Below are 27,347 nucleotides of genomic sequence, written 5' to 3'. Positions count from 1 at the left end.
GAGACAACACTTCCTTAGCTGGGGCGACACGACATAAATAAAATTGAACTAAAACGCATGCGTCAAAAAACATGGAATTCTACAACTTAAACCCCTTTCTCCCCAGGCATTTGCATTGCCTAAAAACTGTCAAGTTTACTCTCGAAGTCTTAAGGACCAGAACGAGACTTTTTTCAAATATATGACGGTTAAAATGTTGAATTTCTTTAAAAGAATTTCTACCCTGACTTTCTACCACACATTGGAGCACCCAAGGAAGCTTAAAATAATAAAAACAAGGTAAAAGATTAAAACAATGCTAAAACATTAAAAAAAACATTCTGCACCCAAACATCATACTTGCATACTACAGTCCCAGAACTGTAGCATATACAAAGTGCTGCCAATAAAACTTCTTCGTAAAGAGGACCTCCAATTGTTTGCTTTGCAACACACATAACCCATCGCAATAATCATGCTTGTCACTCAGACCCACTCAGGTTCTTGCAATTAAAAAAAAAAAACTGAACACAAAGATGATGGGCTAGAGCTCAGGTTTAAGAAATGCATCGTTTCTTTAATTTGCATGGTATATTCCACTTTATGCAACAAGATTTCATTGCCAAAGAATTTACAGGGGTGCTGTAGGTGGAGGAATTCCAATGACATGGAGAGTCAGTGTGTGTGTGTGTGTGTGTGTGTGTGTGTGTGTGTGTGTGTGTGTGTGTGTGTTTGGTTAGTTGTCTTTCAGCTAGATCTCTCCCTCTTGAATTAATCCCATACACACAATCACACGGTGCACCCCCACGCCTCAGAACACCTCCCAGACATAACCAGAAGTGACTTATGGTCACTTATGACTCACTTATGGTCACTTATGGTGACTTATGACTCACGCCTGGGAGGCCTTCTGAGGACGCTGGGAGATGCATGTGATCTCCAGAGGAAAGTTATTGCAGCACCATAACCTTGGCCACCCAGTGAACATCAGCATCCATGAATTTCGGTATCCATGGGAGTCACAGAACTGATCCCCCTTCCCTGTGGGGGACGTAGAAGTGTATGTGTATTTATTTGCTATGAAGGTTTTTTCCACGAACAATTTAAAAGGCATACCAGTCTAATGAGAATTTGGAGAACTGGACCGTGTAACGGGGAACAACACGCCGGGGTCTTCGAGGTGATCTTTCCCTCTCTCGTCGAGGTGACCTCTCTCTAGAGCGTTTTCTCTGGGGTGATCTCTCCCGTGATCTACGTCTTTCACGCTCTCTTTCACGACTTAGCCGTAAATGAAATATAAATGTGTCTGATTTTAGCTTCTGCAGCATCATGAACATAGAGTTGACAAGCCTATTACTCATTAACCAACAGCAGCAAGTTCCAATAAACACAGAACTTCCATTATCAAAGCTTAACAAAATTTCATAGTGTTTAAATCCAAACTCCAAACATTGATAAAATATTGTCTAGTATACAGAGAAAGTTGAATGGAAAGTTTGTATCACACCTTCTGTCATCTTTTCTGTTTGCCATAGGGTCTCCTCTCTCATTCCGCCCTGAAAATCTGGGTGGTGGATCTAGTCTCCGTGCTGGCTGAGGTTGTGAAACTATTCGAACAGGGGGCTGTAGCAAACCAGCTAGGGAGAAAAAAAAACTCACATGCTCTTAAACTACTTTCATGTCAGGAAGCCAACTACAAAATGAAACACACTTAATTACTAGGTTATCAATTTAATTTTGCTTTTGTGAAGTGGGAGCGTTCTACAACCGATGCTCCATTCCTCCCCCCCAGTAACGTTTATACTAAAAATGCGTTTATCAGCTGACAACAATGAGTGTAAGCAACAGCAGGTGCCTTGTACTCAGGTCAATGAAAACCCCTTTATCCCGGCAGCGGTGCAATCCTGTTGATAGCATTGCTAACTTCAAGACCACCCCACTCCTTAAGGGAGCAGAGACAACGCTTCCCTGGCTGGAAGCACTCATTTAACAAATCACAGAAGCAAGATTCAACTGACATTTTACTTTTCAATATAAGTCTCAACTTACTGGAATATGTACTACCGCAACTGAAGACAATACAAACTTGCTACTCTTCATTCAGCTGCATTCTTGAGCTTCCTTGTTTCACTCTTTAAAAATCCCCATCAAATATTTTTTTTAAAGGATCAAACATTATATGAGAAAAGGCATACCTTTCTGTTGAGGCTGTTGCAGCAAAGACTGTGGCTGTGTCTGAAGCAAAGGTGTAATAGAAGCTGCTGATATTTGTGCCTGCAACAAGGATTGTGGCTGGGGTTGGGGTTGAACACTGAATGCAGTCTGCTGTGGAATAGGCTGAAGTACAGGTGGAGGAGTCTTGAGCAAAGGCTGAGTTTGTGTCTGGTTCTAATAGGGAAACAAAGGGAAAGTCTTGTGAATGAGTTTGATGCCAAAGGCGCCAACAAGAGTCTGACTGAGAAGATGCAAATACCTGATTTGGTAGTGTCTGAATTCTCTGTGCATTCCACTTGAAAGGCATATTAGGGTTATAAGTTGCTTCTACCAAAACTCTGTCTCCTACTTGAGGAGTCTTTCCTTTAACAGCACTGCAAAATTAAAAATAAGCACACTTAAACAACATTATCTTACCAAAACAACAAAAGTGCATAGAGGAGGCATTCTGTTAATCTGCTTTTTGAAATACAGTTTCTGAAAAGTATTAAATAGAGGGGAGACTATTTAGGATTTTTAAATTGTACAAAATAAGTAAAAGTTACCAACTGAACCTGGTTCCAATCTAATAGGGGGATAATACCAGCCTACCTTACGATTTGTTATAAGGCTATCTTAAGTGCTCAACATAGTTACAAAATTATCATTTTGAGTTTACCTTTGACTCACCAATGATGATGAAATAATTCCAACTGAATCATATTTCTGCATTATGTCTAATTCTTTTTTAAATCACTACCACCAATTATCTAAAGGCAGCAGAATCATCTTACCTGAGCTGAAAGAACACATCTTCATCAACAAAACCAAATGTGTCATGTAGCTTGGTAACTACGCCTGTAAAGACACGCTGCTTCTGTGGTTGGGTCTGCTGCTGACTTGACCGAGGCGCTGGGTAAGAAACAGTTATCTGTGCTGCTGGCTGAGGAGTAGACAAACTAAGGCTTGTTGGCAGTGCCACGGTTGGCTGCATGCAAAGTGAAACAGGAAATTATATGAGCATTTAGATCAGTGTAAGAAGCATAAATTAACCAATAAGGATTTAACATTTTCCAAAAAAAGAACTGAATAAAAATGCATTGTGAAGGAATGCACAGAACTACAGAAATATTTCAAGGGAGTGGGAGATCAGTTAAAACTGAAGGATTGCATCCAAACTAGTATTTGTGCAATGGCACTTGGGGGGGGGGGCGTCTAAGCATGCATACTTGGAAGTACATAACAATGAAACTTACTTCTAAGTAAACAGACTTAGGATTTGTCTGTAATTAAAAAAACCTTTAAAGCACCTTGTATAAATCTGGTAGAGATTATGCCACAACAATATTCCTTCTGAAGCTGAACAGAGGTTTTTCTTTATAAAACTATGCACAAAAATATGCAGGTGTTTTGTCAAAGAGAAATCACAAAAGTAGATTGCATATTATACAGAAGACTAAATAGGAAGGTTATCATTCTGCTTAAGAAACAGAAAGAAATTCTGTTCTGTTTTCCAATTTAAGAAAATTTGGGCTGATCAAAACAGTCTGTAGATTTTGTATCATGACAAAGATCAATAAAACAAACTAACCTGTGTTAAGAGTGTTTGCTGAGGTTGCTGCAACTTAAAAAATAAATAAGATCATGAATTAGAAGTTTGTTTTAAACACATTGTGAAGTTCTTTCTGATTAGTTACATTTACACATCTGAAGCAACTGCAAAAAGTCCTGCAAGTGCTATTAACCAAACTTGTTAAAGGCGTCCTTAAATACAGGTCATCCCTCATTATCCACAGGAGTTCCATTCTGGAACCCCTATTGGATAAAAAAAAATCCGTGGATAAAAAAAGTGGAAAAATAGATTTGAAGACCCACTTCCAAGTTTCTTGCTCCTCCATTGCTCCTAATGGAATAAGGTCGTGCCTCAACATCCCCAGGGATTTGATCCTGGGACTCCCTGCTAATATCATAAAACGTGTTAAATAAAAGCCGTTTTAAAAAATACAATTATTCCATTGCTCCTAATGGAATAAGGTTGTGCCTCAGTATCCCCAGGGGCTTGATTCTGGGACTCCCTGTTAATACCATAAAATGTGTTAAATAAAAAAAAAAGTACATCCCTTTTCAACTGTGGTTTAAAAACAGCTTTTCTTACTGTTATAGAGAGGTGGTCAGCAATTAGAAATGCAAAGGTCCCCCCGCCTTTGCCTGGCTCAGCTGAAGAATGGAATGATCGCTTGTATGACTGTCTCTCTACAACAGTAAGAAAAGCAGTTCTTTAAACTGTGATTTTAAAGGGATGCATTTTTTCCTCTTCTCCAGGGATCAGCACATTCCTTCTCATTTACAGTGGCCTTTCATGTTGAGCCAAATCCGTGTATAAAAAAATCAGTGTATAACCAGGTTGGACCTGTACCTACTTTCCAAGACTATCAATTTAGTTGCCATGTTAACAAATTCTAGATTGTAGCACAACTCCACTTTGCTGAACTTTCCTACTGCCTACAGGAATTCTATGTTCCTATCCTTTGTATCAAATTTTCACAATCTCTCCACCCTTCACAGTGGCCAGTATGTTAAATAGGGGGGTAAGAACAATCTGAATCCCACATTGCCTAAGACTGTCCCTTTATGGCTTTTCTTTAAGGTCCAAGCAAAGTGAGTTTGCTGATAATTCTACAATAAAGAACAGAAGCCTTCACACAACACGCTTCAAAGAACAATTACCTCTAGAAATCTGATGGTCTGTGGAGGATACCCCTCAGTTTCCAAGTTCATGAAGTGCATACCAAAACAAAGTTAATTTAAAACAGAAGTCGGCAATGGGACCGAAATAATTTTCAGTCATGAATTGTTCTATTACATTGCGCAAGACAAATCTTGCAAGAAACACTTTTAATGAACAGATTTGCTAAAGCATACAAAGAGTTAAGACAAACCTGCTGTTGTACACTATAGAGTGTCTGCTGGGGTTGTGAATATTGCTGAAAATTATGAAAAATATACAAAGTCAGTACTAGAAAATCAAAGCTAAAAAAAGGACATTCCCATCCAAGAACCCCCAATAAATAAAACCAACCAATGCCATCAAACACTCAAAACAAACTACATGTCATACTAGCATAATTTTAATGCTTTGTCAGCTCAACAAAATGATACTGAGCTACTTAAAATTATCCGGGATCATCCATAAGAAGTATTTCTATTATAAAAGAATTGAAAATCTAGCCCCCACAACATGAACAACTATTGGGTACTATTTACAACTTCTAAGCAAGCCCCAATGAAAGGGACAGAAGGCTCACAAGCGCATAAATCCTACTTGATTGTGTCCACTATGTATACAGGTAAGCTAACACTACATTATAAATTCTAGTTTCATGGTGTATCTGACACAACTGAAGGCCTATATGAGCCAAGGAGGCCTTTTCACAAACCCTTTAATTCCCCGTGAAAAGTGCCCTGCTTTTCTACAATTTTTCACATCCCTCTGCAAAAGGGTATACATTTTGGGAGGGAAGAGGGTGCATATCCCTGCTGCCAAAACAACTCGGTCAAATTTCCCTTACATGGATTGAGATTGGAGTGGCCTGCAAGTAACAACAAAATGTAGATGAGAATACACATTTGGATGGGCATCCTACTGACATTGTGGATAGATGGCATCTGCATCCGAGTGTGCATGTCATCCATCAGCACTGCACTGTTATATACTTATATTGTTATATATTTAGATGCTTTTTCTCATGATTCACATTCTGCCATAGCTAATCATGTCTAATGGGACAAAAATTTTATTGTACGACACTGGCAAGCAAATGTATGTACCAGCAGTGTACCAAAGCAGAGTGCTTTAACCTGGTTGCTTAGACAATGGAAATGCATTGCTTCTTTCCTCTTCCTCAGTGAGGAAAACATAAGGGTTTTGTCTCCCTCAGTAATATTATTACACACAGCCAAATTTAGTTGCATTTTCAACACACAACCCACAATTGACTGGAGTCACACAGCTAAGAAAGCCTAAAAATTCTGTCATAGCAGCACACACCTTGAAAGTCTACTTTTTTTCCTCAAAAGCAATAAAGTATGAATATTTGATGCAGTGAAAACATTCAATGGATTTTACTGAATTGTAATTTGGTGTTTTATGGCTTTTCAATTCCTGAATGTTGCTTTGGATGCCCATGGTTAGAGAATACAACACCCAAATATGACCAATAGATAGAATGTATCCATAGTAAAAATGTGTTGATATTTCAGAGAGTAGGCTACAAAACACTAAATAAAGGATTAACTAAGCAGCAATATACGGCAAAAACAAAGAACCTCTAGCTCTGGCAAGCTACACAAAAATTATGCAGTATGTGTTCAGTCAGTGCGCTAAAGAAAAATCTCAGATGAGCAGAAGTGTCTGACTCTGAAGTTAATCTTCCAGGGCCACTACAGCCTATGCGTGTGATGGAATCAGCAAAATTCCAATTTGCTTTACCTGCTGTAATGCGGCAGCTGCAGCTGCAGCTTGTTGTTGCAGAGCAGCTGTCTGAGTGAGCTGATAGTTCGTTGGTGTCTGAGTAGTGAGGCCTGCCGCCGCCAATGCTGTTTGCTGTGTGTATATTGTCGGAGATGCCCCAAGTAATGATGGTTGCTGTACACCAAGAGCAGCTACAAATATAAGAGTTGGATTAGGACATCTGAATTTAGAGTAGTGGAGCATTTGTATTGATGGAACCCAGATCTTAACAGCACCATGAATTTTCCGCAGTAAACCATGGCTCCTAAGAAGAGAACGCTCTCATATTCCAGCATATAAGCATGTAGATGTTTCAGTTTTAGCTTAAGCCATTTCTGCCCAACGTTGCATATACACAACAGGGATTAAAAATACTTAAATTCTAGTTTAGAACACACAAGTAGTCTTGTAGGCTGGGCAGAAATGAGTTAACTTGCAGCAAATAGTATCATTCTTGTTCACCACAAAAAGCTGAATACATGTAGTTGACAAGATGATCTTGTTTACTGAATCAACTAATGCTCAAACATAGATTTTTATGCAAATTCATATGCAAGTCAGTCATATGTTCAACAGTACCTCTGTTCACGTGGTGTTTCTCTACTGCACAGAATGCACGCCTTCCCTACATAATTTCAGGTTTAGTTGAAGTCTTCGTACAATGGATCTGGCCAACATGCTCGCTCGCTCTCTCTCTCTCTCTCTCTCTCTCTCTCACACACACACACACACAATAATTTCCAAACTTTGCTTGCTTGTGGGCACACCAGTAGAGATGATAAAGTATTCCTATCCCCTTTCTTAAAAGGCCTGGATCTATTATGTATATTTATGTTACTACAAAAACAAACAAAAATAGTCACAAACTGGTTTTGAATTTGAGTTTTCCCAACTCAGTTACAATCTTTTCATGATTTAGTGTTGTGCTCACTCTCTCCTAATACTACTACTATGCCTGCAGTAATATTGCGTTTAAAACTCTTAGATGACTACAACACCTTCTTTACCAATGGCATACTTTGGAACACGAATTTCAGGCACTGATTTCAGGAGGTACAGAACATATAAGTACACTGTGTAGAAGTCAATCTCAATTTAAACTCTCTAGTTTATTTCATGTGCTAAGTTAAGTAATGCTATTAAGCTACTCACTAAATCAGTAAAGGAGTACTAAGTACTAGATTAGGAAAATTATCTTAATAGACTGCGATATCAGTAAACAACAGGAACCATTGTTGTAGCTACTATTCACAAAAATGTACTTTAAAGTTGCTGGAAACTGCAAACCAGAAGACTGAAGACCAGAAGACACTCCCCTATTGGTAGAGGTGTTTGAAAATGATGTTGACATTTTGAAAATTTGTTGAATTAAAAAGCAAATTATGGTGTTTTGGTTTTTATTCACAGGTGTGAATTTTTAAGCATCAGTATCAGATTTACTGTCAATACATTGCAGTCTTCAATGCAAAAACAAATTATACAATCACATAACTTAAGAATTTAACAGAAACAAACACCTCTACCTAATCGTTAACATGAATGACATCACATGTCTGTTCAATGAACTACTGCAAATGAGCTGAACTGCTAGTCTCTCCTGCTGTCACTCTGCAAAATACAATATTTTGCTTTGACAAATAACATAAGAAAAAGTGAGACAATTGCTGCCCTTAGCTGGGTGGATAAGAGAAAGCTCTGAATAAGTCTCCTTCCCACTGCATATATTTGAAGGATGTAGAATGGTAGGAAAATCAGAAAGTGGAGAACTTTCAGATTGTTGCATCTGAGTGAAAGCAGAAGTCATGGAAAGTGCACAATCCAATATGAGTGCTTGGTTGCTGCTCGTTTTCTGTGTAACACAGGTATTCAAATTGTGTCTGAGAAGAAGATGGTGAATGAACTGAAGTTCTTTCCACTTACTGGTTCAGACCTAAGAGGTCAATTCTCAACTTTCAACACTACAGAGGCCAAAAGAAGTATGAGACAAACTTAAAGGGGGGGCGGGGGAGATGTAGGTCAATTTTTGGTTTTTCAAAGAAAGGTGCTATCGGACCTCTAATTCTGATTCTAAGTGCAGAGACCACTGGCTGCAGTTATACGGTGATGAAAGTACACTACACTTAATTTTTATTATTAGTATTCGTACATTTTACAAAGAACAAGAATGCAGACCTCTGCTCTTAAGAATTTTACAATCTACAGAAAATGATCCATAGGAAATAACAGAGAAGGGAAGGGAGAAACAAGGGAGAGAAGACACAACTGTCATTCCTTAGGCATAGTTAAGTACGGCACAAAGAGAAGATTCAAGGACAGGGAGAGCTTTGAAGTGAAATATAAAAGGAGAAAGACTTGGCATCATAGAAGTGTTCTGGGAAGCAATTCCATGCTTAAGGAAGAAACAAGGGCACAGCCATTTGAGGGAGTCTCTGCATACAGGCTTATGTTACCACCTCTTTTTATCAAAAATAACTTTGCTGCCAATTATTCACACAAACAGAAGACTACATACAAGAACATTCAATTTTTAAAAAGTGATTAATCAGCCTGTGAAAAAGGGTACTACAGAAAAAAGGTACATAGTCATATCTCTGACAATGCAGTTTCTTTTAGCACAATCTTGTTACAGTGCTCTTTGTCCTGACATGAACAACAGTCATTCTAGCCAATGCAATGCATTCTAGGCCAGTGCTAATTTCCCGCCAATTAGATTAATGTGTATTATCTAGCGCCGTTTTGTGCAGGACTCAACTTTCAAGGAAACTTATCTCCAATAATGCAGCAGATGTTGTTGAATCCCATTTCTTTTTAAAGATTATGAAAGCATGCATCACAACAAGGATCATCTTCAAAAGAGGCATTCTGCTTGCAAAGGAATGTCTTTTTAGCTGGTGCTTACTGTCTCAACCATTACAACCACTTTTACAAAATACGACCATTATTACAAAATAATGCAAGAAATTAAATATACCATCTGATCAGGACCATCTTCATCAAAAAACTGATGAAATATTTATCAACCAATAAGTCAACTAAACCTTTCAGAACTATTTATTTTATGCCAGTATTTGCTATGACAAACAGTACGAAAGCTTGCAGGATATCAGACTGTACTGAAGCGGTTGTTGTTGGTTAAGAAGAAATGTAAAAGCTGACCTGGCTGAGATACTGCAGTGGCTGTAAACTGGGTAGCCCAAGGGGGATTCTTCTGCCCTCCAAACTGAGCCATGGTGAGAGCAAATCTTTTTGTTCTTTTAGTCTTCTAAAATTGTGATCTAATAAAATAAACAGTTTCATGAATTTCACACTAATACTTGCACATACAATCTATTCCTGGGTAACAAACCAAACTTGAATTATATGGTTTCCATATAACACATAAAAACTACTGTTTTGACAGTGGAACTTACTGATAGAGCAGGGGTGCCCAAACCCTGGCCCGGGGGCCACTTGCGGCCCTCAGAGTCTCCCAATCAGGCCCTCAGGGACCCCCAGCCTCCAATGAGCCTCTGGCCCTCCAGAGACTTGCTGGAGCCTGTGCTGGCCCAACGCAACTGTTCTCAGCAAGAGGATGACTATCTGACCTCTCACCTGAGCTGTGGGATGAGGGCTCCCTCCACTACTTGCTGATTCACGTCGGTGATGCAGCAGTGGCAGCAAAGGAAAGGCTGGCCTTGCTTTCTGCAAGGCTTTTTATAGGCCTTGAGCTACTGCAAGAACTTCATTCATTCATAGAAGTTCCATCTCTAATATATTCATTTAAGTAAATTTATTCAAATTTGAAATGGTAAATTAATTCTTTTTTTCCCCCGGCCCCTAACACAGTGTCAGAGAGATGATGTGGCCCTCCTGCCAAAATGCTTGGACACCCCTGTGATAGAGTGACAAGTCTCACATCTTGAAAAATGGAGGTTTACAGAAAAAGGTCACAATATACAAGAAACACAATTAAACACAATTAAGGTAACTTGCATTTTGAAGGCAATTTTCAGAAGACACAAGCAAGTAATACATTTCGTTGCCCTCCGCAAACAAGTCTGATTTGTGTCAAGATTCAACACATCTCTCAGACAAACAGTCCTAAGGATAGCATAACTTCAAAAATTTATTGGTGCTTGTCTCTTTTTGACAAGTGGATCCACCTGCAACATGATCCAACACATAACACTTCCAAAAGATGTGGTAATATTTAACTTGCAGAAATGAAGCTGTCTTTTAGATTTTTAGGTGGTACTGCAATTAAAAAAAAAAATTAGGCTCTCTCATTATTGACTAGCAAAGACTCCCAATCTAGGCAGAAAAACAAAGGGAACTGTACAAAAGAACACAGAGTCTGGCAGAAAACATACCAGGTGAATTAACCCATTTCTGGTCAACCCACAGGTGTACACAATTGACCCCTGTCGCATGTATGCAACATTGGGCAGAAATTGCTTAAAGTACTGTACAAAACTACAAATTTACAATGTACTACACAGAGATAGACTGTGCACTCAAACAACACACAGCGGCCCTGTCCCTATCTAACCAGGATCAGGAGAACAGGGAGAAAACAATACCTGAACAAAAATGAAACTTTCAAAGAAATCAGCACCTGGAGGACCAAACGCAGCCACAACGGCAAATTTACAAATAAAACTTTTCCAGAAAGAAAACGGATTTAAGATGCAGCTCTTGACAGCAAACCCCCTGAATGTCATTTGGAGCAGGCAAACTACATGCCCAGAATGAAAACACCATGTTGCATTTGGGACATTTTATTGAATTGTATGGCATAATACAGCATCATTATATAACATACATTTGTGTGTGCGTGTGTGTGTGTAAAATATAAACAATAAATTGTTAAAAAAGTGAATAAAATCATAAATAAAATTACACTGTATGTTACATATGAGCAGTTACTAAATGACTATACCTATGGCTAAATATCTAAGGGTGCAATCCTAACCCCTTATGTCAGTGCTTCCCAACACTGGCATAGCGGTGCCAATGGGGTATGTGCTGCATCCTGCAGTCGGGTGTCACTCACAGAGGCCTCCTCAAAGTAAGGGAATGATTGTTCCCTTACCTCAGAGCTGCATTGCCCTTATGGCAGTGCTGGAAAGCACTGACATAAGGGGTTAGGATTGCGCCCTAAATCATTTAACCACTGGAAAGCTGTACCCTCCAGTATCTGGAAAATGCACACAGAATACATCAAGCCCAGTGATTTTCAGCCTTTTTTCACCTCAAGGCACAATGACAGACAAGGCACTAAAGTTGTCAAAGCACCGTCAGGTTTTTTGACAAGGCACACCATGCTGTTGGTGCGGGGCTCACACCCCTGAATGGTCCTACTAATGCATGAGCTTCCCCCAAATTCCTGTGGCACACCTGAGGACCACTCAGGGCACACCAGTGTGCCACAGCCCAGTGGCTGAAAATGGCTGCATTAGGACAAGGCAAACGGGGGGGGGGGCACGGGAGGAAACAAAGCAGAGGCAGGCGGGGTGGCTGCCTCTCCTCTCTCTTCTGCCCACAGAGGGCAGGAGACACACAGCCCGATTTCACCTACGCTTTCCCAGGAGTAAGCCCCATTGACTCTAATGGGACTTACTTCTAAGCAGACATGCGTGGGGGCGGCTGACAGACAGGCGGCTCAGAAACAGGTGCGGCCTCTCCGGTGCTCAACCGCCAGGCTTCGCCTCTGTGCGGGGGGGGGGAAGGGGAGGAACGCGAGGGCTCCTGAGGAGACACGGCGGGGCCGCTCTGCCCCGCCAACGGGACCTAGGCCTGCCGCCCGGGGGTGGACCTAGGCCTGCTGAGGCTGGTTCTGGAAGCCCCGCGGCCTGCCCCTCCCTCCTCCTGCAGCCAGCCAACCACCCGCCTGCCTCACCTCTACGGCCCCGCGCACTCACCTTCCCCTTTACCTGAACCGGGCCGAACGGGTACTCACAGGAGCCATTTTCAAACTCCTCCAAGCCCCCGCACACGGCGCGCAACCACTGCGCATGCGCCGGGGCGAAAACACGAAAGAAGTAATGGAGCGGGGGGAGGGGGAAGCCTGTCGGCTGCGCCGCGCACACCGATGACGTTGCCGAGCGCGATTGGGTTTGCTGACGTCCGCGCGCACGTGCTCTGGGAAACGGGGGTCGGCCTTTCCAAAACAATGAGGACAGCGGTAGTGCGCATGCGTCACTGCGAGCGCGTGCTCTCCCGACGAGTGACGAGCCTTCACGAACGGCCGATGGTTGGTTTGCATGACGCAGCATTTTTTCCCGCCATCTTACTTGTGGGCGGATGACGCTTACGCCATTTTACTTTTGGGCAGCAGGGGGAACTGGAGTAGAGGGCTACTTAGAAGGACCTGAGCCTAAGTGTGGTTACCAGATAGAAAGGGGGGCAGACAGGGTGCCTCTACCCTCAACCATTGCATAGAAGAGGGGATTAGGGCAGCTGCAGCCTTTCAAACCCTTCCATGTGGAGCTTGCACCTGCCACAGTTCCCTGTTCTCCAGAGTAGTTACAGGTACAGGCAGTGTGTCCTCCATTGTATCTGGTCACCCAAGATCCAAAGGAACCAGACTGAGCCCACTGAGGTCCTATGCAGGGAAGTGCGGTGGGTGAGGAGGCAGGTGAGGCAGAGCCTTTGAAAAGCACCACCGGGTGAGGTGCCCAAGCACCCACAAACCACCCACTCAAATTTCAATGTGTGCAGAAAAATTTGTGCGGCTGATTCAATTTTGACTGGCACCAAGTTTTGTAGTCATGTTATGCTGCTGTTGTATCAGCAGCATTGACTGCCCATCAATTTCCAAGTGCCATTTAAGGTGCTGGTTATTACTATTAAAGCCCTAAAACAGCTTATAACCCAAATACCTGAAAGACTGCTCTCTTCCCATGAAGTTGCCTGCCCACTAACATCATTCGGCGATACCCTCTTGCATGTTCTGCTGCTTTCAAGGTCTGTTTGACAATAGCCCATGATAGGGCCTCCCCTGAGGTGCCATACCCCAGCATTGGGAGCATCTATTCCAGGGGGACTCATCCACGCATCCTGTTCAAGAGTGGATGCAAGGATCAGGAACCTATAACAGCATATCTTTGGTAGAGAAAAGTACCCAGAGAAGTCACCTCAGGTTTTTGTTTTATTAGCCACACTCATATTAACATCCTTGCGGCCCACCCACTCCTTTTGTTTGTTAATCGGTAGCTTGTTCTTTGTACTTGTATTTTCTCTCCACTGTTTGGATATCCTTTTAGCTTTTAAATAAGTTTCTTGCGTTTGTACTGGCCTATTCAGTTTATTTATAGGAGGGAACAAGTCTCCCAGACCATACATGTTCCATTACAACAGAGGTTTTCAGACTGGGGTGTTGCGATGCCTCAGCCTGTGTGGCCTGGCCTCTTTCCCCTTAAGGGGCGGAGGCAGCAAGGAGGCAGTGGCAGGATCTCCAGGATTGCACCACTCAGGGGGCTGCAGGGACTTGGCTGTACCTACCAGAGACTCCTGCAGCCTCCCCAGGGTACGGGGAGCCCTGCTCAAGCTTCCACAGGGCTCCCCAGATCAGCAGAAGTGAAAGTGGAGCGATTGCGCTCTGCTTCCGGTTTTACAGAGGTGGATTGCGATTGCTCCCCTTTCACTTCTGCTGACCTGGGGAGCCCTGTAGACGCTTGCGCAGGGATCCCCACACCCAGGGAAAGCTGCTGCAGGGACTAGTGAGTGCTGCTGCCTCCCCTGCCCCCGCTGCCTCCCCCCTCCTCCACAAGGACATACAAATTCCCAGAGAGTTTGGCAACCACAGCATTACAGCATGATTTTAAGGCGGCACCCCAGATTTTGGGATTCCCTTAATTTGGGTTTTCCCAGTATAGTCTCCTGACTGGGCTCCCTAACTTTGAGGAGTGGAAATGAACTACCATTTCTCAATATATTTCCAGTTCACCTACTTGATAGAGTGAGCAGGGAAATTGATGCCAGTCACGAACCACTGCTCTAGTGGTTCCCAACCTTTAGGAGCCCACTGAAGCATGAGTCACTTAGGCAAACATTGGAATTGTCGTGGACCACATGCAGCCCCCCACCACACAAAAAATACAATTCAATTTGGTTGTCCACGGGGGAACACAAGACACTGCCAACTGTGGGGGGTCCATTCTCTGCTATATCTGGTGATCTATGGGGAAGTATCTTGCTGAGTGAGTGATCGACCACAGACTACAAGAGAGAATGGGGAATAGACCCTCCTGCAGCTGGCACTTCAGCAAGCGCTCCAACTGCTAGACTCCCAGAGAGAGCGGAGAACGGACTACCAACAGCCACTGCCAACAAGTGGTCCATGGGAAAGTGCTCACGTGGAAAGACACTGGAAGTGTTTTTCCCCCCTAAGACCTCGCAAGCCACTTCTCAGGGTCTTGTGGAACCATCTATGATCTGCATAGCACAGGTTGGGAACCACTGCGATAGATACTGCGCCCATCTTATCCACTATCAATGCTTTTATATAGCAATAAGCATTTTGCACCTCACACCTATAGATCAAGGTGGTGTTCATAGTTCAGCAGCAATAAAAATTCTTAACTGTATATTCTAGCTATTACTATAATGCAATTTGTTGCATTTGCAAAAATACAGTACATACAATTTTGTGCCTATGGGCAAAAGTGTCTTTGAATCCCCCCAACCCGGCAAGTGTATTCTGAATAGGCAAACACAATCTAGGAGCTACTGCAGACACTCGCCCATAAGCCGACCTCACAGATAAGTCGAGGGCAGGTCTTGAGCAAAAAAAATCATGGTTTTCTATGACCCTCGGATAAGTCGGGAGTTAAACTTAGGGAGGTCTCTGACTATAGTTTTGTCTGATTTTACCTGAGGCCAGATCCTGAAAAATAACCTGCCAGTAATTGTTACCTAAGAACTATACAGTCTCTAATTTATTAAAAACATAGTAAGTAAGTATTAAAAACACAGTATCCATACATAGTATATATAGTATGTATACCTAGTATAGCAAAAACTGTTTTTAATAAGTGTTTATAAACTGTTTATAATAATAATTATAATAATAATTTATTAAAAACTATTATCTATCTCATAGATCAGGTGTCTCCAAACTTTTTGGCAGAAGGGCCACATCATTACAGATCTTCTTTGATAAAAACACATGGGAGTGAAAGAAACTGGAAAGAACACCTCTTGCCCAGGGAAGACACTGCACAGCGGGGAGACTTAGATGCACATGGGGTTTCATTTCATCAAGTAGGGAGTCAGATCTGGGGGGGGGGGGAAGTGGAGTGAAAGAAACTGGAAAGCAGCACCTGATTTACCCAGATGTAGACCCTCTTCAGGAGGAGGAGCAGCGGCACCTCCTGGGGTCTGGTGTGGGGTTGTAGGATTCATGGCAGCCTCACCTCTCGCCTCTCTGGTCCCCCCATTGTGCAAGGAGCCTGAGAAGCCCTGGGGGAGGCAGGGTGGTGCGGGGACAACCTGCTGGCCCGCGCTTCCCCATGCCCACTCAGACCCGCTGCACGCACTCACTTAAGTCCTGCCTCCCACCGAGACTGGAAGCAGAGCAGGGGCGTCCTGGCTGCCGCCACCACCGTCACCAGACTGATGGAGGACTGGGAGTGTGCAGAGAGTGACCTGCGCTGCCCACTCCCGAGTGCATGGCTGCGTCTGCGGCGGGCACAGAGGGAGGCACACTGCCCCCGCACCAGAGAGCATCTGGCGGGGAGCAGGCAGCACAGGACGCCCCCGTTCTGCTCGCTGCCTTCGCAGGAGGCAGGACTTAAGTGAATACGTGCAGTGGCTCTGAGTGGGCGTGGGAGAGCGCCGGGCCAGCAGGCTGCCCCCCCACCGCACTGCCTCCTCCAGGGCTTCTCCAGTCCCATGCGCAGTGGGGGAACCGACCGGGCGGAAGTGAGGCTGCCAGGAATCCCACAACCCCACAGAAGACCCTGGGAGGCACTGCTGCCCCTCCTCCTGCAGAGTCCCTCCCTGACCCAGGCAGGGTGCAGATGGCGCCCTTGGCCCCTCAGTCTGTGCATGACTGCGCAGATAAGACGAGGCGGGGGGAGGGGGAAATTTATCGCCTTATAGGCGAGTATCTACGGTATATAGAAAAGAGAAAATTAAGACAACTGAGTGCAAAATAGAAGTATAAAATTTATTTGAAGCCGTCCACAATGTTCTGTGTTATCAGGAATGATACACTTTGTAATAATATTTTTTGGGGGAAAAACCATGACAAAAATTTAAAATATATTTTCAATGACAGTAACTCTTCGCCATATTCAATTAGGACAGTTTTTTTTAAAGGAACATTTACAGTTTAAACAGATATGACACATACAAGAAAAAAAAAACAGAACAGACCATCTCCACAACAACAATCTTTACACGTATGTTTCAATACAATTTCAATGCATCTTGCTACATAAACATGAAATCATGTACAACAACTGCTGTGCACCAAAAAGAGTAGCTTAGTAAGATCTTTCAAGTAACATGCAGTCAAAACTCACAAGTCTTCAAGTACTGCTGGTAAGCGTTCCCTTGTCTGCAAAGAATATTCAAATGAATTTCTCCCCAAAGAAATGAAGTAGCTTTTTTATTCTTTATCCTGTAAGTATTGTGGAATAGTGAAGTGCCTTTTCTCCCAGTTATTAGTAACTAAAAATGGTGAAAAATGTATCTGCCTTTTAATTTTTCCATCAGATAATCTAAATACAGTAGATTGTTAATCGTAAAAAATGCACCAAAACCAAATGAAATGTTGAAAAATAAATACTGTATGCACCCCAGTTTTTTTAAAAAAGGAAGAAAGATACAGAGAATATTAGTCAACAATAGTACTCAAGTTTCTTCTGTTTCAGCAAAAAGTATTTTCCTATTTTTTATTTTGTGGCAACTAAAACTGAATTCATAGAACATACTGTTTTGACACCCTTACATACTGTACTACATTTTGGACACAATCCATTGAACCTTAGTCACAATGTAATCCCATTGATCTCAATGGGAGGTTGAATCGAAGCCTGTTCATTTTTACCCAGAAGTATGCAGCTCTGTGTTTAATGGTACTAACAAGGAAGCAAGTTCCACTGAACATAATGTGGTTAAGTTCACACACATGTATTTAGGTCCCATTGCTTTTGATGACACTCAGGCCATAATTTTATATGCAACTGTGCACCACAATGAACTTGCCAAAGTTTGCTTCCATGTAAATACACAATGGATTTGGTTTCATAGCTGCATGCTTAAATCCATTTCCTTGGTAATAAGCCCCATTGCATTCAGAGGGACATTTCTGAGTTAACATGAATGCACCAACTGCTAGTCACAACCAACTTTCACTTGATTTCAGTTTCTTATTATCATGGCTATGAAAAAGGAAACGCTATTGAGGGTATCACTTGGATCAACAAGCCAAGTGATACCTTCAATAGCTTCTTTCCTTTTTCAAACTGCAGTCCCTTCCCCCTCTCAGTCCCAGCAACATTATCAAATTGCTTTGGAAACTTGAGATGAGGAAGTTCTCCCTTCATGCATCTCTGAATTACAACTGTTACACTAATGAAATATTTTGCCATGTTAAAAGATTTTTGAAAAAATGTCCTCCAAAACTGGTACAGAACAAATAAGATTAAAATGTCTAATATCATATGTTTGTGATTTTTTTTTTGCAACTGCCATTAAATTTGTAGTATTTTACAAAGCATTGCCAACATATCTGACTTTGAAATCTTCAAAACCTTAGGCAATAGCTACATTCAGCACTGAAGGACACACATACAGAATCTCAAAGCTGCCATAATTTACTAGAACTATAAAATGGCATTCACAAAAAACAAGAACTATGTATATTCTTGCCATGTCTTAAGCATTATTACATATGGATATTATATATAGAAACTAGATTATCCAAGTTGATTTGCGTGCATGCCTTCTGGTAACTATCTACCAGTGTAACCCTACCAGACACTCTTTTTTAAAGATGAACTTTAAAGATTACCCAGAGGTTTTGGGTATCCCCCAATAAATTTAAATAAGCACATTTGTTTTTGCAATCTAGGCCACAACAACTTTTTAATTCTAGTTCATTTTCTAGCAATAAGTTGCAGACAAAAAATACGATTTTTTGTCCTATTGACAAAAAATATGACACCCCCCCCCCCAGATTTTATGATTGTTGTTTGTAATCCTGGAATGATGCCTGTGACTACAAGTGTGTAGAAACAGTTGCGTGAAAGGCCAAGAAGTCCTGCTTGCTTGCAAGAGACAGATCTCTAAACTGGCATTTTCCAGAAGCCAACCACAGAATAATCTGTTCAAAAGTTTCATGAAAGAGGCCCTTTCTCACACAATGCTTAAATATATATGCTATCACAGAGAAATTTCAAAATCCTCTACTTGCAACATCTTATATCAGAATGACAGGTCTGAATAATCAATTTTGCTCTCTGGCATCACCACAGTAAGATGTCAATCCTGCAAGACTTGTGTGTTTTTTTTAATTCTATCACCATGATTAACTTCAACTGAAATTAATCTAATGTAATTAGTATGAAAGAATGACTACTGATTTGTTTGGGATTTTACTCAAGGAATGGAACTGGGTACAATTCTATGAATCTTACCTCAAAAGACCAAGAAACATATACTACATTTATAATCTGCCTTTATTTTTATTAATACATTCTGTTGGAACTATGAGAATGAGGCTCACATTTATTTATTAAGTTGTGGTTCATTGCATTTGAGATTGTTTTTAAAGCATCAGATAGTAATAGTTGTGGGGTCCAAAATAAAGATGCAATAGCACAGTTTTTGTGTGAACGATAAGCTATATGTTTGTGCCAGTTGTGAACTTCAAATATCTCCATTGGACTTTTTTCTGTATGTAACATTTGGTTAGTTACTTGAAAGATAAAGATAATTGATTCGCTAAATTTGAAGGGTGAAACATCTAAGTCTAGGAAAATTCAGCTCCATTTAGGAGGTGAATCCTGTAACTGTTGCCAATATGCTAAATGATTTAATATTAAACTGTGACATTTTAGAGACAGACTAGTACACCTTTGCACAAGTTTTCATAAGCCAACAACCTACCTAATGCGATATCAGGAGGGAGAAAAAGTTCAGCAAATATCTTAGGATGTATTCCTCACTAGTCTGATTCTTCAAAGCACAACTCAAAGCCATTGGATCGCTTTGGGTCCCCTCAGGGGGAGAAAGGTGGGATAGAAATATGGTAAATAAATTTCATTTAGGTGTACCCCCTTGTCGTCTCAGTGCCCAGTGCAGAATTAGGCACTAAATAATCAGGAAGTCTGCTGTAAGTCTGCATTTAGTAATTTTTTAAAACTAAACATACCATGTTAAAAACTGGAAAGGTACCCAACAGACTCAAGATCCATAATGGATGGTACACCTGGTCAAATGATACTGTAATTCTTAGAAAAATCACCCAGCACCTGGTAATTGTAGCTCACGAAAACTACTAAAATTTCTCTGAATCAGAATGATGGTATATGACCTAGACTGTGGACTCCAGACTAAAAAGCCTTGTTAGTTATTTCCACAGGTTAGTAGGCAAAAGATCTGCAAATACTAGTCTTACATATTCTAGAAGCACATATAATGCTTTCTATAGCAACTCTGTCCCTAAGAAAAAGCAGACCAATAATTCAGGAAGTGGTCTTTGTGAGTCCTTAATGTCGTGATAAGGAACACTGCTTCCTTCTACCCAGATTCTAGTTGCTTCAGAAATGCCCCCTAATGGGCAGTTAAAGGTACATCATGCAAGACAATCACAGTTCTAGGAGCCCAAGCAAGAAGGAGCAGAAAAAGCACACAACCTCAAACAGAGAATACCAGCTGTGATCAAGCGAGGTATGATGCCTCCTCGTTTGAATTAGTGAAGTGAGTAGGAGCTAAATTCAACAAGCCTCTCCCCAAAGTTAACATAGCTATCCACAACCCATTGCATTGCAACCCATTGCACTATACTGAGGTATATTTTCATAGCGCTCAATGAGTTGAGCTAAGAAGTTGAACAGAGAGGAAAGTCATTCTTTGTAGGACCAAATGAATCAAATGCCTCAAACATCTTGCAGGACTGAAATTCACTGGTAATATAAATAAGAGTTTCTTACAAGAGACCAGGGAAACTGAGCTTTTAAAATTTCCTCACTTATTTCCGCATCTCTAGCTCCTGAACTGGCATGTCTGGAAGGTCATTGCTGAAACGGGGAATCTGAGACCACACTACTTTATCTCCCAAGAGTACATTGCCAACACAAGCAACACCTGATTTGAAAGGGATTCCTGTTGCTGTAGCTGTCTGAGAATTCTGATGCTTGTCACAGCGCTAAAGAATCACGATTACAAGACAACTATATTATTACAAACCTTTGTATCTATAAGCTCATTCACAAAATTACATTGATTTCTATGTAAAAATGATAAATATTCTGAAATGCTACAATAAATAGCACACAGCTGTATGTACAGTAAGTAGCTGTCAATTCTTACTCTGAAACATGCTATAGATAACATTTTCTTGTAAAGCAGCAGTTACATCTGGAAGATAAAACCACAGTTGACAACTTTGTTTTCTAGGTGCAACAGTCATTCTGTAAGCAATACTATTTAACAAATTTATTCTAAATATACTGTAGGAACCAGAACAAAATTATAAATTATAAACACTTGAAATAAAATTGTTCTCAATTTTAACAATATATTCTAAAGTTCTGATAATGTGATGAAACTAACAAAGCTATATTAGCTGCTAAAAAGGATTATTCATTGCCGTCTTAAATTATTATGTGGAAGTATGGGTTATGTCCACTGGGTTATGTCCTATGGTGCTTCTTTCATACGTGCAAAGAGGGAAGAGTTTTTGTTTTTAATTTTCCCTTCTCTCTGCAGCCCCGTGTCCCCTGAATATCTATTTCTGAGAGCTGAGGACTCTCATGGTGCACAGGGGGTTGTAAAGGGAAGATCAGCTAAACCCCTCCCCCCCTTCATAAACAAATGGTAGTAGCACCTCAATATATATAACCCAATAAGGGTACAATCCTATCCAACCAATGTGGTTGTGCCAATGGGGTGCGTGCTGCATCCTGCAATAGGCAGCAGTTACAGAAGCATCCTCAAGGTAAGGAAACATTTGTTCCCTTACCTTGGGGCTGCACTGTGGTTACATTGGCACTGGAAAGTTTAATAGGATTGGGCCCTAAATCTTTGAAGTACTAAGCTGTCAATTACACTTTAAAGACATGTTACTTTCCTATTTAGCATTGTCATTTTAAGACTTGCTCTTTTCTAATTGGAGCAAGAGGGTTTCTTTTTGACAGCTAACTGAAAACTTTGTAATATACACAAGAATAATGTTTAGAGACATTCAGATTAAATTTACCTATCCTAATCCTCAGAATTTAGTGATGCTTGTTTTTGAATCAGTTGGCTTGCAGATCTAAACATTTGAGCTTCTCCTGTCTAATATTTTTCACATTTTTATACCACTCTTCCTTCAAGGAGCTCAGGGTGTACATAGTTCCTCCCCTCCTTTTGTCCTCACGACAACCCTATTAAGTAAGTGAGGCTGAGAGAGAGTGACTGGTCCAAGGTCACCCAGGAGTGGGGATCTGAACCTGGCTCTTTCAGGTCTAAGCTCCACTTCTAAACCACGACACCAGCCTGGTTGAAAAACATTCAGATTGGAAATTTATTCCCCATTGTTGCATTTGGAGTAACACAAATTCCACAAATCTTACGCAATAAATTTACAACCAATAGTGATACTTCCATTATGTAGGCATTAAAGAAAAAATTATTTGCATCTGGACTGGATACAGTTGTGCCAACATGAAGTTAGCGGTTCTCTGCACAAGTAGCCAGTGACCCTTCCAGCAAAGTTTTCTTTCTACAGAATGATTGCTATAAAGCTTGAACAAACATTGCTACTCAACAACTGTGCAGTTGAGTAGCTGGAAGAATTAATAACCCTACTTACTGTATAAACAGCTGCTATTTTTAATAACTCTTAGGCTCACAAAAATATACAAATTTTAAAATGTAGATCTAAGGCACACAAAAATACCATAACAATTTAATGTATATAGATATTCAAGAAGCAGAAAACTGCTGGTACAAAATGATGGTATAATATTGACTTTAAAGTTATTTACAATCCCTTCATAGCCTCTATTGGAACTAATAATAAGCTTTTAACTAACAAAAATGCAGCATATGAGTTTTTACAAAGTTTGCTCAAAAAATAGAAAGACCAAGTTGAAATCTTCTCCTTACGTGCTGTATTGAAATTCCAGTTGATTCAATGGGCTGTTGCATAAGGATTGCAGAACAGGTCTCAATGGCATCACATTGCAATTAACAGTTTGGATATAGAGATAGTATCCAAAATCAAAATGCAATCATGCCAGCAGAGTCTTAATGTACATTAGACTCCGCAAATGTCTTTAGTACCACAGATCATAGGCACAATCCAGAAGAAGTCAGGCTTATTCAGGCCCCACAGAAATAACTGAGACTTGCTATAAGCTTACATTGCACTGATTTCAATGATGCATTTTAAAACATGCATTTGTTTGCACACAATTCTTTGACATCTATTTGCAAGAAGAAATTGATTTTTCTTGTTCAGCTGCCCTACTGGGAGTGCAAATGGCTGCTGACAGAGGGAAAACAATATCTTGCATCCAGCACCAGACTTTACACACAGCGCTCCTGCACAAGGCATGGATTACAAAATATGATCAGCACTGTAATCTCTAAAATGTCCAATCATTTGTGAGGTCAAGTGGTGGGGAGAAGCAAGTGCCAGGCTATGCAAGCATCTTTCTTCTGGCTTCCACCTTGCCTAATGAGTTATTTGGACTGACAGAGTTGACAATGGTGATTATCTATTTGGTAGAAGGAGAGGTGGAGAGGATCCTGCTCAACAGGTGCAGCAGTGGGAGTGCAGTCTCTTGTGGTGCTCTTGATTCCCTGGATCTAGATACTCTAATATTATGCAAAGCAGCTGCAGTGAGATAATTGGTATGAATCTCACATTTACATTTTTGCAGGACCAGAATCCTAAGTGATTCAGGGTAAACGATAGTATTCACATATCTTTTTTTTTCAGATCAAAACTATGTCAGATTAACAACCAGTTCAGATCCACAACTATGGTAGACTTTTTAAAAATAAAGCACCATGTCTAGTATTTCTGGAAAATCTAGACAATTCAGTTACATTTGTTACAGCACCACTACAATATTATCAAGTATATTGATGAAAAAAAATTGAAGCTCTGGTTATATCTGTAGAATTTATATACATCATGGAGAAATGTAACCAAAGAGCTTACCCTTATCACCTGCAATTGTTATTCATAAAAACCATGCGAAGTCAGAGCCCCCTGTTCTTAGCTGGACTGGTCAAGATCAACAAATTTCTCATCCCTTGAATATAAATTGCAGGGTATGACCCTTATCAAGGCTGATAATTTGATTGGATTATTCAATAACCAAACTGTACAAAAAGAGGAAGAGAGCAAAGGAGCGGGATGCTACAGTATACCAATCAGGGAATGCTTAATCCTAATGTTCAATTAGGACACCACCATTGTGACAAGATAAATTGGTTAATTCACTATTCGGAGCTGATTCACGCAATTTGTTTGCTTATGGCCACTAAGGTTTTTGTTTTAAATATTATTTTAACAGACCCACCTAGTTTCAGCAGTGCTGCACCATCAGGTGCTCTCAGATCATTCACTGGATCTTGGCAGTCAAGTGTTTGAACTGCTAATTAATATTTCCTTCTGTCTGGACATCCACATAATCAGGGCTGGAAAAATCCCTGGCAACTAGCTGGCTAGAAACTTTCTTAGGTGGCAGCATCAAGTTAATGCCTCCTCCCAGACCTATGTCACGTCTAAAGCTGGCCCATAGAAACATGAAGTGTTTTTTCAACCTTGCCTCTCTCATCAGAGTTATCAGAAGATCATAGAGATGTGTCAGGAATATAATCATGTACGGGTATTCAGGATATCAGATTTGACACTATCAGTTTTTTTTGCCAAAATGTTCCAAGTGGAAAAATTATGTGATAGCAGTTATCATTGCACAATTCCATCGCTATGCCTATGCCTTCTTTCAAGGCTCTCAATCAAGAAACTGAGCAGATCAATCCCGCAACTATTCTCTAAGGATGAAAAAAAAGTTCGGGCACAAGTTTTGCAAATGGAAAGTCTTCTTTTAGGATAAAGATCCCTCAGAAATATTAATATATCCTGTTATTCCTATGTGGTATTGAGCTTCTAACTCAGTGATTTTCAACCTTTTTCATCTCGTGGCACACTGGAAAGGCACTAAAATGGTCAATTATCAAAAAGTTGATGGTGTGCCTTGACAAGGCACACTGTGCGGTCAATGGGGGCTCACATCCCCTAATGGTCCTACTGATGAATGACCTTCTCCCAAATTCCCACAGCACACCTGGGGACCATTCGCGCACACCAGTGTGCCATGGCACAGTGGTTGAAAATGGCTGTTCTAACTGGTAAACACTTTGGAAAGGCTCCACGTGTACAGTGTCTAGAAAAGTATGTGAGTTTGAACTCAGAAGAATCAAAGAGGGGGAATATATGTAGCATTAAAATTAGTGATGAAATAATTGTAGTATAGCTGGGTCTTAAACTGAGATACACACTAAAGGAGTCTTTCACAAAACTGTGAGGTCAATTGAATGTGCAGAAAGGACTATGTCCTCGGGCCTTGCTCCCAACATCCACAAGTACTGTGGCCACATCCCACAACACACACACTAGTGTATTAGTGTGAAAGAACCCTACATACCTACAGCTGAACACGTGCAGAACCTTTTCTACATGACTGAGAACCCTGATTTTCCCAAGGTTCCTGAATGCATGGAGAAGGTGTTGATGCATAAGGCCCTTTCACATAATGCTGAATTCGTGAATGCTGGTAAGACATAGCCTGTGAGTACAATTCCACTTCCTTACATTAGACCAGGAGTGCCCAAATCCCCGACCCGGGGGCCACTTGAGGCTCTTGAGGCCTCTCAATGCAGCCCTCAGGGAGCCCCCTGTCTAAAATGAGCCTCTGGCCCTTCAGAGATTTGTTGGAGCCCACACTGGCCCGATGCAACTGCTCTCAGCATGAGGGTGACTGTTTGACCTCTTGCATGAGCTGTGGGATGAGGGCTTCCTCCACTGCTTGCTGTTTCACATCTGTGATGCAATAGCGGCAGCAAAGGAAAGGCCAGCCTTGCTTTGTGCAAGGTCTTTTACAGGCCTTGAGCTATTGCAAGACCTTCATTCATTCAGAAGTTCATCTTTAATATATTCATTTATGTAAACTTATGTAAATTTATTCAAATTTAAAATGTAAATTAATTCTTTTTTCCCCTGGCCCCTGACACGGTGTCAGAGAGACAATGTGGCCCTCCTGCCAAAAACTTTGGACACCCCTGCATTAGACCATTAGGGCCCGATCCAAACCAGGCCTTGGACGGCGCATGTCCCTTGCGCCTGGCCAAGGTTGTTGCGAAAGTGCCATAAAGCACTTTTGCAGCAATATAAGTGGTGTTAGGCTGGCACACGGACATCTGCCGGCCTCCCCATGCCGACACGGGCCCTGGGAGCCAGGTAAATTGCATTGGCCGAGCTCAGCTAACGCAGGGGTCTGGGGGGGCCGTGGGGAGGGCAGGGAGGAGGCGTTTTGGGGTGGGGCAGGGCGGGTGCTCCTGGAGGCAGGCAGGCAGGGAGTGGGTGGTGGGGCCAAGATCCGGCAGTTATTCCGGATCCTAACCCCGTTCCCGAGCAGCCTGGGGCAGACCTGGACTGCTTGGATTTGCGCTACCGTGTGAGGTGGCGCAGAGCTGAGTAGTCCCATTGGGGCTGCTGAGGCTTTACCCGGGGTAAGGGGAAGCAATTCCCCTTGCCCTCGGCTGAGCCACTTGCAGCCCCAATCCTGCCTTGGATGTAATGCAGGCCCGGTGGCCTGCTTGCTCCAGGGCAGGTTTGGATTGCACCCTTAGTCATTCTAGCTCAATTTGAACTGAAAGCATTTCTCAAGGGTGCAGGGTTGGAAAGACCTTTGCCTCTCTGAGATTCTTTTTGCTGACTGAAGATGCCAGGGAGTTAACCTGCAAAGTTCTTCATACAAAGCATGTGCTTTGCTACTGAGCTATGAAACATTTTGTGAGAATCAGCCCTTAGTTGTCACTGTTTTGCTTTTAATATGGGGGAGACATTTTTACAGAATAGGCTTATAAAATCCTCTTCAACTAACAACAAACAGTTGATGAACATTCTGGAAGTATCAATAAACTCAAAAGTATTATAAAACAGCTGATACTGCAAATTTCTCTCTTTTAAAAGTTATACTTTCCAAAATATTAATAAGGCAACTCTAGGGGGCAGTTTCTGATGCCATAACAATTCTACCCCTGAGGCATGAGAGGAACATTTGGTTGTTGTACGTAACTTGCAGTGCTCTGTATGAGAGAGACGGGTGCACTTATTGCTCAAATAAACCATAGTAAATTCATTCTTACAACAAAATACCATAAAATGTGTCTTAATTCATATTTGCACATGAACTTTCTGCATTTTATTAAAATTCTGTTAACAAACCAA

General features: G+C 41.5%; 1 protein-coding gene across 3 annotated transcripts in view; it reads right to left on the bottom strand.

Moving 5' to 3' along the window:
• Window positions 1-12,677, bottom strand: part of CCAR1 (cell division cycle and apoptosis regulator 1) — a 28,146-nt gene extending 15,469 nt beyond the window's left edge. Inside the window, exons 1-10 of one of the 3 annotated variants that reach the window (XM_066619822.1) lie at window positions 12,621-12,677; window positions 9,839-9,957; window positions 6,662-6,834; window positions 5,112-5,156; window positions 3,764-3,796; window positions 2,967-3,160; window positions 2,453-2,567; window positions 2,175-2,367; window positions 1,487-1,616; window positions 1,096-1,257 (exon numbers count right to left, since the gene is read on the bottom strand). In XM_066619822.1, the coding sequence (XP_066475919.1) occupies window positions 1,096-1,257; window positions 1,487-1,616; window positions 2,175-2,367; window positions 2,453-2,567; window positions 2,967-3,160; window positions 3,764-3,796; window positions 5,112-5,156; window positions 6,662-6,834; window positions 9,839-9,911 (1,118 nt within the window). In that variant the 5' untranslated portion in view covers window positions 9,912-9,957; window positions 12,621-12,677. Of the gene's footprint in view, window positions 1-1,095; window positions 1,258-1,486; window positions 1,617-2,174; window positions 2,368-2,452; window positions 2,568-2,966; window positions 3,161-3,763; window positions 3,797-5,111; window positions 5,157-6,661; window positions 6,835-9,838; window positions 9,958-12,582 lie in introns of all 3 variants that reach the window. The other 2 variants (XM_066619823.1, XM_066619821.1) reach the window with 2 other exon arrangements.
• Window positions 12,678-27,347: the final 14,670 nt, after the last annotated feature.

The sequence above is a fragment of the Tiliqua scincoides genome, chromosome 3, assembly GCF_035046505.1.
Source record: "Tiliqua scincoides isolate rTilSci1 chromosome 3, rTilSci1.hap2, whole genome shotgun sequence".
Lineage (NCBI taxonomy): Eukaryota > Metazoa > Chordata > Lepidosauria > Squamata > Scincidae > Tiliqua > Tiliqua scincoides.
Note: the sequence above shows the minus strand (reverse complement) of the source record. Positions and strands in the feature narration are given on the sequence as shown.